At 42.9% G+C, this 13,572-nt stretch overlaps 1 protein-coding gene across 1 annotated transcript in view; it reads left to right on the top strand.

Moving 5' to 3' along the window:
• LOC135414139 (chromatin remodeling regulator CECR2) overlaps positions 1 to 13,572 on the top strand; it is a 102,043-nt gene that overhangs the window by 47,585 nt on the left and 40,886 nt on the right. Inside the window, exon 2 of the mRNA XM_064654512.1 lies at positions 2,115 to 2,209. Coding sequence (XP_064510582.1) covers positions 2,115 to 2,209 — 95 coding nt within the window. The remainder of the gene's footprint in view (positions 1 to 2,114; positions 2,210 to 13,572) is intronic.

The following is a 13,572-nucleotide window of genomic DNA, read 5'->3' as shown; positions in this document are numbered from 1 at the left end:
GGAAACTACCCAGCCAGGTGTTTTAGTCCCTGCCCAGGAGACTGCACCTTGCCCAGTGCCCCAGGAATGTCCCCTGGCTCCTGGGATGACCCGCCAACTCAAAAAATGTAAAGGTCACTCCCGGGCCTGGAAAACAATGGCTGCAGATAGGGGCTATCTGAGCCAGTTGTGGCCACTGCTTAAGGAGTGTTAGTCAAACAGCAGGCTGAAAAGGCTCACGGGAAGCAGTTTAAATATTCCTTCATACAAAAGGCTGTCACATCCTAGCAGAGGCAGACTGCTGACTGACAGCTTTAATGCACAAGTGTAATGTGGATGAGGGAGAGGCTGAACCGAGCAGGGAGAACATCCTGGAGACTTACTTTCCCCTGCCCTTTATTCTGGGTTCTAATATGTCGTTTTCCACAAGTTGCAAGTTTATTGTGGTACTGTGGTAACACACCTGGGATATTTTAGCATATCACATGCTTTAGGTCCTCCATTCTCCCCCCTCTCCCCCCGGTATATTTATAGAAGGCAGATGTCCACTAAAGTATTTTACGAGTAAAGTAAGTCAACACATCTAAAATACTAACCACTTACCAAGTGGTAAGTAGAGCCAGGGCCAGGAGCTGGACTCAATCCTTGCATGTCCCTTCCAGCTCGGGATATTCTATGATTCTAAGTGAATTTGCTCTGTAATTACTATTTATATAGTGTGATTACTATTTATGCAACAGTAATATCACTCTCTCCAAGGGATGGCAAGCAGCAACTGCAGTTTTTGTATTAACTTGTCATTAAGCATCTAGAGGCCAGAAGAGACATTCCTGGGACTTTCCCTGGCCTTGTGGCAGGGATGCTGTGTCAGGCTTTGCCTGCCCACTGCCCTTTCCTTGCCTCCAGTTTCCACACATAATAGCTGTGTTTAGTACATTCTTCACGGGGCAGGTGTCAGGCTTCCGCTCGTGAAGCACTTCAGGTCTTGCACAAGAGGTAAATAAGGGCAGTGTTGATAATGAAAATATGCCATTAATACATTTCCAATAAAAAACTACAAGCGGCGTTTAATCTGCAATCTGTTATCAATAATTTTATTACTGCAGTTACTGCGGTCTAATAAAAAAGCACTTTCTCTTCTTTATTGGGTAAGTGCCAAAACGTTTATCCTTTATTCTCTGGCCATTAACCTTTATTCCGTAGCCATTAGCTTAGCCATTTGTGTAACAGTGTGTTGAGTAACATTCAAGTAGAAATTTGTATTCAATCCATTATTTACTCTGAAACCCAAAAAGAATGGCTTCTTATGCCTATGTTGTTTATCCATATTAAATCTTGTTAAGTGCTGTATGCTACTGATGATAAGTCTTATAGAAAGTGGATTTTACTTACTGTGAATGACTTTCTGGCATACAAATAAAACTGTAATTAATCAGTTTCTGCATTGCATCTTGATTTGAACTCCATTGTTCTGAAATAAGCCATGATACTCTTCATCAAGAGTTGAGGCTTTGGGTCATGAGGTCTGACATCCCTCCATCCTTTCTTTCTCTCCTACTATGAAAAAAAGTAACCCAAAGAGAATTAAGTTAAAGAATCAAAATGCTTGCTTTTCTTTGAGCCATTTGCTTGCTAGCTTTCAGCCATTTCTGGCAATCTATCTGTAACTGCTCCTTCTCTGTGTAAGTGGCTTTTAGGGCCACGCTTTCTGAACACACTTTTTAAATGAACTCACCATTCAGTGATGGAAGCAAACCAGGAGAATGAAACTGTTGATTCCTGCCCATCAGCTGAACATGGGAGAAATCACGGCTTCCTTATTAGGCTGTAGTATCTCAACCTCACTGAACCCTATTTTTCTGCATCCAGACAAAAGCATTAGTCTTCTGGCTGGAGACTGACATTCAGTAAAAGCCTTTCAAGGTCTTCCTATAAACTCTTGCAATGAAGAGAGGTAGTAGAAGCAGTATTTTTAATGATGGGGAAGGTCGGCTTCCTTAGCGTGTACTCTGCTGCTGTACACGTATGTGAGGCTGCTCGGGTCTTTCTGGTCCTGATGAGCTCGCAGTAAATTTTAAGGAATTAGTTTGATGATTGGTTGTTTTTTTTTTCCCTCTCTCCTTTCTGCTCAATAGGAACTGGAAGCTGCTCTTCACAGGGATGATGTGGAGTTTATCAGCGACCTGATCGCCTGCCTTCTTCAAGGTTGTTACCAGCGCAGAGACATCACGTGAGTAACCCACTCTGTGGCTTAAGCACTTTGCAAGGGGAGCTAATTAACACGGTCTCGGGGATGTTTCACGGCTTTAGAGTGATGACATGGCAGTGATCAGCAGCCACCAGCAATCAGGCCAGATGCTTCACCGAGTGGAAGGGAATTCCAGCCCTCTTGGGTTGAGTTGTAGGCTTTTAATTGTGCAGACCCGTTAAGCAAACTTCTTTGTTCAGATGCCATGCAACTGTGTTTGATGCTCTGTGGCAGCATCAATGCCTACAGTGAACACCCACAACTGCTGTTACACTCTGCACTATGCTTGGTCAAATTAGTGATATCACACTAAGTGTTTAAATCATCACATATATTTTTGTCATTTATATGTATTGCGTAGCATAAAACTCCTGCTCTGCAGCCACCTCACTTGCATGGAAGATCCCATTGCTTTACATAGGGGCAATTATGATTATTTTCTTAGAAATAAGAGGAGTAGTGGAATGACTTCAGTTGCAGGGTGTTGGAAAATGATTTGGCATATTCTTTTGGAGTTTTGACATCCAGAGACACTTAGTGTCCCCTAAAGTAGCCTCCCAAATTGAGACATCTGTAGGACATCATTCTTTAGGGAATCGCCACTCACACAGCAAAATGTGCTCCCAGTGATAGCGAAGGTTTGTTGCAGTGTGTTTTATTTGTTCTTCTGTGAATCATGTAATAGCAAGGCATAATTGTGGAGGTGAAGACAGTTTGGCAACACATGCAGTTGCTTTGAAGCAATCCTGCTCCCCAGGATCCCACTGTTGTGGAGAGGCTTAGGGTGGTGCATAGGCACAACCATAGATGCTTGCATTGAAAGCTCTATTTCTAATTAACTGATAGTGTTCAACAAAGATTATATAGTTAGGTAAGTGGCAAGTGTATATATACAAAACCAAAATTCTCTTGCATTTCCATGTTGACATTCAGCATCAGTGAATACCAGGACCTGAACCAGGTGTCTGTACTACATTTATTGCCTCTGAATTAAACTGATGTGATGAGAAGATTGATTGTAATGGGACTGCAGTCATGTATATCTTCTTCAGCAAAATAGCCAAAGAGCAAAATAATCTGGCCTAGAAACATTCAACAAGTTTATTTCTTCTTACCAAAACCGTCAGAAAGTAGGGGCTTAAGTGTTTTTCCCCACTGTAACCAGCTCACCCTTGTGAGCAGTGGAAGATTTGTCCTTTATGAAATTCATAAATTCCACATTGTCAGATTCTCTAAAACTCTCCAGATCTAAGACTGTCCACGTAGCAATTGCACTGTGTAATTGCCTCCCCTTTCACAAGTGTTTTAACTCAGAGAATTCAGGGATGAGTCATGGGTGAGTCGCTGGGCATTGGCGAGTTGTCTGTCTGTCTGGAGAAGGTTACACATGTACATGAAGGCTCAACAATGTTTACTCAGCATTTTGTGTAGGTCCCAGATTGTGCCCATTTAGGTCTAGCTTTGATTTACTCTGAGATGCAAAATCTGCAAGGAGGCAATGCCGTCTCAGAAGGAAGAGCTGTGGCTTTGTGCAGGCTGGTCAGGGTGTACAAGCAGCATGGGCAGGTACCTGTGTGGGTGTTGTTGTGTGTCTATCCGTGTACCAGAGGTACCCAAGGAAACCGAGGAGTGTGAAGCCACATAGTGAAGTTGTGAGAACTTACACCTCCCCCAAACAGCTGTGCTAAGGAAAGCGTGAGGTGCCTGGAGGAGAAACCAGCTGCACCCTTTCTGCAGCACCTCCTGTAGAAGGGAACTACCTCATGGGCAGGGGTATAACGAGAAAAGAGCACGACAGGAGTAGTGTGGTGGAAATGGCTGAAGGAGTAGATCAGGAAAACTGCCTAGAGCCACTGGGATGTTAAAGAGGTGAGCTCTGAAGCACTGCAGAGGAAGCAATGGGGGAGGCTATCTGGAAACAGAGGGAAAGGTGCTGTATGCAGAGGCAAGTCATGAAGGAAGAAGCATTAAGATATAGTCTAAACATTAAATCTGTAGATAAATTAGAATAAAAATGATGGCTTGGATACACTTCTCAGAAACAAACTTGACACACTGTTTCACACCTACAAACCAACTGCAGGATATTTATCCAAAAGCCTGAAATTCTCCTTCTTCCTTTTCACATTTATTTCCAACATCTTTAACCCCAGTTCAAGAGGCACTGGCCTTGTCTGATGCACAGCTTCCCTACTGTACCCTGTTTGTCCCCAGTTAGTGGTAAGGAGTTTAGCCTCTAATTGATTTTTGAGTACTCAGTGGACAATGCTGAGTACTGACAATACTCAGCAGAATTTGTGTGGGGTTTAGAGTTGGCTCTTCACGGTGGGCCAGGACTCCATACTTTTCTGTTGCAGGCAGGAGGTATCTGTGTTGTGTGGGAAAAATCAGCAGTTTCACAGATCATCACGGTGGCGTTATTGCAGCATCTCTCCAGTCATTTGTGCTCTGCATCCTCCTGCTGAGGCTGTGAGCTGTTAATATCGAGGCTGTAAAATTCACTCCCTGTTGCACCTCAGAGAGAAAGGCAGGAGCTTGTTCTCATCCTTGTTCTTGGGCTGGAGCATTGGGGCTCAAGCAGAGGATGCTTCATGTAACCTCATATAAAACATGGTTTGCCTACCTCTCCAAGGGGTTTTGAGGTTTAATTAGTTTTGTATTGTGTCTTACATCTTTGATGGCCAAAATGTTATCTGCCTATGCTTTCTCACAGTCTGTCTGGGAGCAGCTTGTAGTTCTTGTCACATCTGTTTTGATGGCGTGCAGAACTTGTGGCAGAGCTGGGCTGCCTGGCTTTAATCATGCATCATAGAGGGGTATAAAACTGTCACATACCTTTGCTAATTATAATGTGTTCTCAAGTAATTTTGGAAGTGACTGAGAGCCCTTCTAATGCACAGTTTAACATGCTCTAGTTTGATTTGCTTTTCATTCTTTGAAAAAAAAAGATTAATACTTTGGTAGGGTTCTATGTTCCTTGGTTTTGAAGTAGAGCAGCTTTGCCTTGGTTTTGATATTCTTTATGACAGCCTTTTTAAAAGAAAAAAAGAAGAATCACATATGAGAGAGAGACTGTTTTTTACCTTGCTTGATGGCTAAGGAGTGTTGAATGTCTGGTAACGTAAGACTTTCTTTGAGTTATGGATATCTGTGTTTAACTACAGAGACTACTTAATGGGATGCTATGTGATCTTCTCCAAACTCTTATTTATCATAACCTATCATAGCTGTTAGGAACACTCCATTGACCTGGTTCTTGCCATGTTAAGTCCTGTAGAAATACAGAACAAAAAAAAACAGTTGCCTGTATTTCTGACTTCTGGAATCTTTAGCAGTGACTCTGTAGCTGTCCTTGCCTGGCACTGGGTGCTTGGAGCACTTGGCCAGGACAGTTTCCCCATTGCTCTCCTCTTTTCACTCTGAGCCAAAATACTTCTGTGTCATGATCTGCAGCTTTTGTTGTTTTATAAATGCCCTTCATAGTTTCCACATACCATCTGTACCATCTAACTACTAGCAAGGCAATAGGCATCCTTCTCTGCTATAGGCATGGTTTGATTTGATGCCTCTGAGATTGCCCTTACCTTTTTTCCTGCTTCTAGCTTTTTTGCACAGGTCTTAAAATCTCCGTGTTTTCTTTTAATTGTTTCAAAATGCAAATACCTGGAAAGAAGAGAGGGAGAAAACTCTTATCAGATTTTGGGGGTTATAAAAAAATACATAAAAATTAAGCAGTTTGAAAAAGTCCTGGTGCTTGCTTCAGATTATCTCTGATATAAATTGGGTAGCTGCATACTCCCCAGGGGCTGCTACTTTAATTCCAGCAGGAAATGCGATTTGATGACTTGTATGAAGACAGGAAGATCAGAGCTTCAGCTAACGGCAGCAGCCGCAGCAGGAGCCTTCTGCAGCTGTTTTTAAGTAAGAAGTGATGGTGTGACATGGATGTGTACACTCAACTAAAATATTCTAGAAAAGCTCCCGCTGTTCAGCATTTCTTTGGGTGAAGCTCATTCTTCACTGCTCTGTTATTGCACTTTTGCCATTTTTCTAATGTGATGGCATAAGAAGTTTCAACGACTTTATTGTATTTCTCATTGGGATGCATTTTGTATGTTGATATTGTGCCTCAAAAAACATCTTAGTTGTTTTTTGCTTATAACATTTTTTTATTTTTTCAACATAGACAAAGGCCAGAAAATGAGGAGGAAGAAAAATAATATCTTTGGATTTTTTTTTCTATGCTCCTTGAGATTCTTTTCTTTTTTTTACACCTCAGGAGGTTGGTCCATCACTGTAGCTGAAAACTCTGTAACTGACTTCTGTGGTAGAACAGACAGCATTTGCTTCCTTAGGAACCTCAATTGTTGCTTTTCTTGTTATTTCTTTCCTAATGCATTGGAATTTTTTTCTTCCCAAGTGGATCATCAGTTTTACACCCCACCTTAAGCTCTTTCGGGATCTGTAAACTAGCCCTGGAGTCTTTGGCTTGTAGTTTGCACCTGGTTTATTCTAATACGGATAATAAGATGATATTCCTTAACTCCTCTTCCCTTCCCTACAATTGTCTTAATTATTTCTTTCATATCCTTAGTGGTGGCATTGAGAAATACTCCCAGTATAGCATCTAAAGAGCTATATTTCCTACTTGTTGAATTGCCAATCAAGAGTACTGCCACTATTCTGCATATTTTCCAGTGCTTGTTCTGTAATCACTTATTTGAGCTTTCATCAGAAAGAAATAGAAATTATCTGAAATCATCTAACCCACTGAGGCACAATGCCCTTTTCTGAGGACAGTGTTTAATAGCTCTGGGTATTTTGCTTCTTCCTTCTGCTTTGTCACTTTTTCCCTTCCTTGTCCTTTATTCTGAGTGGATTCTGCCTTTACAGGGTATTTTGGAGGTTACCCCAGCTCTCATGTTTTGGTAAAAGGGACCTCAATAAAACACTTAACATGTTGAAATCACCCTCTGCATGTGACCACATGAGCTGTGTCCTTTAAGAACTGCTGTATGTTGGTCTGGGCTAGGGGATAAAGTGGCAGGTCAACAGGAACAGCCGGCAAACCAGTGCCAGGTTTTCAAGCTCATGGACACTGTGGTGAACTGAGCTGTGGAAATAGCTAAGCCAAGGTACTAAGACAGTCTGAATGAATTCAACTCTTCAGTCCATGCCATAAGATGTGGGGCAGGCAGCCTGAACTCAGTCACAGCAGACCTGGTGCCCATCACATTTGGAAGGAGCTTTAACAGCCGGCTCTCGCAGTTGTGCCAGTGACCTTGATTATAACAACTGCTCCAATGGCCCAGCCACAAAGCACCTCACTAACTCAGAATCATATTCATGAATGCCAAGTGAATATCAACAAGATCAGCATTATTTACAGTCTGACTTTTAACAGGTGCTGCCTTGCATACATCACAGATATTGGTGGATGGCCTCTGGAATCAACTCAGTATCATTGGCACAGCAGACACCATTAGGGGGCAAGGGAGATGAAGTGCCTACATTCCTCATCTTAAATCTAATTTTAATATTTATTATAATAATAGCCAAGCCATGCAAGGTGAGCCTTTTAAAGGGTAAAAAGTGAAAATGAGGCAGCTGGCAGGTGTTGGGAAAGGAAGGATGAGATTACAGCAGTAAAATAACACGGTCATTCAGAGATTAATGAGAAGCACAGTGGAATAAAATTACAGAGCTCAAGTATAACTAAAGCTAAGTAAATGTCTTTGATTCTCAGATGGATAAAATGAATCTTTAAAGAAGAGTTTGAAGAAAAGTTGGTAGCGTGTTCTGGAAGTGCTATTCCATAGATGTGGTGGAGAATAAGGGCTGAAAATGGTGGAAGAAAAAGAGGAAAAGCTGTTATTGTCATGGCAGATGGATGAGAGACAAACAGATTGGATTGCTGGGGAGAGGGAGTTATGCAAAACATTGACAGGGAGGAATAGGTGGCTAAACTTCAAAGAGCAGTCAGTGAAGGGTCTTGGAGAGACTGCAGTGATGTCATTGTGCCAATGTCAGAGCATGAAATATGAAAGGGACAGCTGTATTTATGAGTTCTTGATGTTGCAAAGCAAGTACTCTGGAGAGGAGGAAGAAAGCAATTATGAAAAAAAGAAACTGAGAAGGCAAGTGAAAATATCTTCTACTTTCAAGGGAGAAGACAAAGGATTATGGAGAGAGGGGAATGGGATGTGGAAATTCTCCTGATATGAAACCTTTGCCCTCACTTCTGAGACTTGCGTTTCAAGACAGTGATGCTCCAAAACAGTGGTGCAAGATTTTTGCTCCAGCACAGCTGGTTTTGCACACCACTTTCCAGCACCCAGCCAAGTTCAGAAACCAATCTTTAGTCCAAGGGTTAATATTGGAGAAGTTCTGAAGTTTGGTTTTTTTGGAGGCTTTTAGCCTCAGTGGGCTCAGTGAACAGCTGGGATGGCTCCTGGCCAGCTGCTAGGAGCCATCTGCAATAATTTGGTGTGTCATTTCAGCCTCTGTTCTGAGTCACCTATGCTTTTACTTTTTCTCCCATTTCACCATCCATCCTTCTTCCTCAGTTTCTTTCTGGCCCAAACAGTGTAGTGGTTTAAACTTTAGAGAAAAGAAGATGAAAGACCTGTTCTGAAACAAATCCCAAAAGGGACTTCTTTAGGACCTATTTATCTGTAAAAACTTGGTTTTATCCAAGGTCTCCAGAAACTTGTAATGTGTGGGGCTGCTGCTAAGTAATGAATTTGCTAAGCTTATTTGCTTCAAGGCAACCCCACACTAGATATTTTGTGCCTCACAAGAGACTCTTTCCTCTGACATTAAGTGTATTTTTCTATGAGCAGCAAGGCACATAAGGGCTTGTTTCATATGGATTTGTGCTATAATACACCATGTGTCCTATTTCCCCATCATCATCAAGACAATAACTCTAGCTTCTTCCCCACAGTGCTCATCATCACTGTAATACCCTAAGGTCCTCTCTACAGCCCCTGAACAATCAGAAGTGCTTATGCCACAGCAATACTGTTGTCTTTCCTTGTGGCTATGAATTGGGAGCATGCTTTCTGTTGATGGGCACTAGGAATGAACAATGCAGCATTAAGCTGGCTTCACTTGTTCTTCAAGGATCCAGGAATGAATAGTAAGTAATGATCCTCTTCCAGTCTGAATGCTGAGCACGGTAAGCCCCATTCCTATTTGCTCTTTCAGAATATGGGAGATGTATTTGGGTCTTTTGTAAGTTAATCAGCTGCAACTCCCAAGGGTTGATCTGCTTCTCTTCAGAAGGAGAGTCACCATTAAATAACAGCAGTAGAAAAGAAAGAAGCATGTGGATTAAAATTGGCAAGCACATATCAAAGCCTGTTTAGATGCAGGTGAAGGTAATTGATGGATGAAATGAAACGAAATGCCATCACAGAGAAACCAAAGCCCTTGCTGTTCAATCACAAGGTGAAAGTTGAGCTCTAGATACACTCCTTTATTCATCCAGAAGACTGTGTTCATCCCTCCTGAGGTAGAGACTGCTATGCCTTGATCTTCATTTCATCACGTCCAGAGTGGCTTCTTGTTGGGCATACACTGTTGGTTGGTTGGTTGTCAGGGTCACACAGAATAGGACACTAAACTATTAAGAGTCAAAGTGGGCACATGAAGCAGCCTGTGGCAAGAGCAGGGAGTGCAGCAGCCGTTCTCACACTGCATTTGTCTGTGTGATCATCATCATCCCTCCCCGCACATCTTTTCCAGGTCAGATCAGTAGCCCAGCATGCACAAACTGAAGACTCCCTTAGCAGAACCCTTCAAAGCAATACCCAGCTGTCTGCATCTTGCCAGGCCTTTCGCCCCTCACCAGTGTCACCCAAATCTCCCCCCTCGGGAATGATGGAGATGGCTTCCCCCAAGGTACTTGTTCTCTCCTGAGCACTCAGATCTTTCTCTCTCCTTTTTTATTGTATCAAACAACCTGTAACTCCTTCTTGGGTTAGTTAATAAATAGTTCTAACGTTGGTTCTTTTTGTTTTCCTTTTTGATCCTTCAAGAGATTGCCTTTTGTTATTCAAAGCCGAAGGTACTTGACACACAAGCAATGCTGAAGCCCCCGGGCTCCAAACCGCTGTCCTGGCTGTGGGATCATTATGCCTATAAGTGATTCCCATCCTCAGTGTGATAAGCCTCCGGGAAGAAATTGGCAGAGAAGAATGCAGCACTCTGAATTCCTTGAGGGGTGCTGGGAGGCATCCATCCATGTGGGGACTGGAGGAGATTCACCTTCTGATCAGGGAGCAGCATTTCATGCTGCCAAGGGACCCTCCCCTTTGTCTGACTGACTTTTCTTTATAAGGCTGACAAAAATCAAATCTGGCCTCCTATCTATCTGTTGGGGGGAAAGGTACCTTCCTTTGTTAAGTTGCCTCAGAAATGTCCAGGTCAGACGATTTTGTTTCCAGGCCCAGGAATTGCTTCTTGAGCTCTAAAGCTGACCCTAGGAACTGGTGTGTCTTGGATTTACTGCTCTGAGGAGAACCTAGGTTCTTTGCTTTTCTGTTGCATCCAAAAAGTGACATAATTTACTGATACCATTAAATCTGTCATAGAATCATAGAATCAGCCAGGTTGGAAAGGACCTCTGAGATCATCAAGTCCAACCCTTGATCTACTACTGCCGTGGTTACTAGACCATGGCACTAAGTGCCATATCCAGCCTGATGATGTGCCTGTAAAATCTCCAGTTTGGCATCAGTGTTGCTTAATCTTCTCTTGGTGATCTTATGCTTCACCAGAGGACCAGCTGTGCCCTGCAGGTCAGTGTGTTCTTCCTGCAGCTGGCTGTCCTACTCTGCACCAGTACCACCCACTTCAGTACGGATCATCATGACATCTCATCACCATTATCTTCCCATCCTTTAGTACCAATGTATCTCCAGTGCCTTCAGTGCACAACCCACTGTTGGGTCTGAGACTCAGGACCTCTCTTCTGCCTCCTGCCCGTCTGCCTTTTCCACTGGTCTCTATTATTCATTTTCTGATTTTGAACATGACAGAATATTCTGCACTTCAGGATCTCGGGGGATTCTTGCCTCTTGATCTGAACATACTCTCAAGGAAAAATTCATGTTCCCAGTCTAGCTGCAGTGACAGATCTCCTTGGATGGGGAAGTGTTGGGCTCCAGCTCTCCTCAGCTCTCTCACCCTATTCACTAGCATGCCAGGGAATTCACTGCTTAATGAAAGCCATTTTCCCTGACCCTTCCCCAGACAAGATCAATGTCATCACATGGCAAGATATGACCTACACTTAGATATCTCCCTTTTATCTTCTTGCAGAATCACATGCCAGCTTGACAGCAAAATTTCTTAGGTGTGATGGTAGGCATTTTCAGTTTTATTATTAATTTATCATAGCTCATAGGGTGAGATAACTTCTTTCCCTGGTCTTTTCTACCTCAGACATAATATATGATGGCATCAATACTGGTACCATTTGCTGTGCCTTCCTTTCTGGGTAAAGCTTTAGTAACTAAAATTGCCTCTCTCTTGGGCTCCCTTGGCTCAACAGATTGATTCCTCAAGGAAGGAAAAGAGTGGCTGACCCTTTTGGGAACAGGCGGCTTGTCCCTTCTGTGAGGGATGGACTGCTCAGTGCAACCCCCAGTAAAGAAGCAGAAGCCTCTAACTGCTTGAGGGACACTCAGGTCTTCTTTCCATTCAGACAGGCAGGATATCTGACAGACCATCTTACCAGGAGTTTTCTGGAGGTTCCTATATGTCTCCAGATGCTCAACATTTTACAATTTCCACCATAACTCAATGAACTGAGGTCTCTGTTTTTAAGCAAGAAGAGAAAAAGTAGCTGCAATATCATCTGCTTTCCTCTGTGCTGGAGCTGTGGTGCAAGTTTCAGTGAGATGGAAGGTAGGAAAATGCATGTTAGTGGCTGATTATAAAGATGGTTTCCTCTTGGAGTTTAAACCTACCCTTGCTGATCTCATGGGCTGTACATCACACTGAATGCAACTGCTTTGTTATTGCACCCTTTGCCTAAAGGTTTCAAAGTAATATCTTAAAGGTAAAATTGAATAAACTGAAGTACAGAGTATCTGTGGGGGCAGCATCTTTGGCATGAACCCTGAGTCAAAACCAGCAATGCCCACAGAAAACAGCACAATCACTCTCTAATTTAGTGTATTTATGTAGATGTAAATAAGGGAAAAGACAATTTTTGAAACTGTCTCAATTTATCTCTTTATTTGTATTCATTCAAGGTGAACAATCCTTTCTGTTCATCTATGGCTATATTAATTCATATTTTCACAAATATACATAACAATACTGTTTGCTCAACATAGTGATGTTTCGGGATCTTTCAGCAGAATGATTTTTCCCCCTTTTTAATCCAGTTATCCAACTCATTGATTTGTCATTACCAGTTTTCACTCAAATTGCAGCATCAGTAGTGGGGGAGGGAGTTCTTGCTTCTCTGTCCATACCACTGCCCTAAACCCCCCTGCATGCACTGAGAGCACAAGTCATCCTTTCATGGAGATTGTGCAGAGACTCACTGAGTTTGAAGGAAGGGTTGAGCCAGCACTGAAAGACAAATAAGCAGTCATTATATTTTAAGTTTTATTTTAATCCCATTAATATTCTCTGAATCTCTCTGGGCAGTGTGTGCACTCTCCTGCTTATCCCCTTTGACCCCAGGACTTTCTCTTCCTGTAGTACCATATGCCTTCAGCTGTTGTTTGGGATATTTCTGGCTGCTCTGGTTTCATAGCTGCTCATATTCCTATTTCTTCCTTCCCATAATCAAACGAAAAAACCACACAAACAGCCCTTGCTCCTACCTACAAATCAAATGCAGGCCCCTGCACCCAGCATGCATCTAGTTAACCATATGTGTCTTCCTCATCCTCCAAGAACTGCATAATCCACCAGGCTTGGCAAATCCAAACCCTCTTTTCTCCAATGCTTTACGTCTTCACATCAGTTGCTTTCTTTCCCTGGCTTACTTGGCCAAATAGGCTGCCGGTCTCTTGGGATGGGGAGATGGATGCTGGGCATCTGCTCACTTCTTCCTGCTATTGTGGTGGGGAGCGTGAGGGGGAGCAACGGCGAGGCAGATAAGGGCAGTGAGGAGCAGTTGGGCATAGGTAAAAGAAGGGCCATCAGTGCCTTCAGGCTGTGTTTCCTTCACCCAAAATTAATTTCACCTTCTCATACAGAAGGAGAAGCAACAACATGCCTCTCTGTTGCCTCCCTGTACTTTGAGGTGTTAGAGGCAGGACCACAACAGGCCACTCCTGCTGATCCCAGGGATGGTGATGAAAACAGAGCAGCCCTGG

Source organism: Pseudopipra pipra, chromosome 5 (genome assembly GCF_036250125.1).
Source record: "Pseudopipra pipra isolate bDixPip1 chromosome 5, bDixPip1.hap1, whole genome shotgun sequence".
Classification (NCBI taxonomy): domain Eukaryota; kingdom Metazoa; phylum Chordata; class Aves; order Passeriformes; family Pipridae; genus Pseudopipra; species Pseudopipra pipra.
This window is presented reverse-complemented; position numbering and strand designations above follow the sequence as displayed.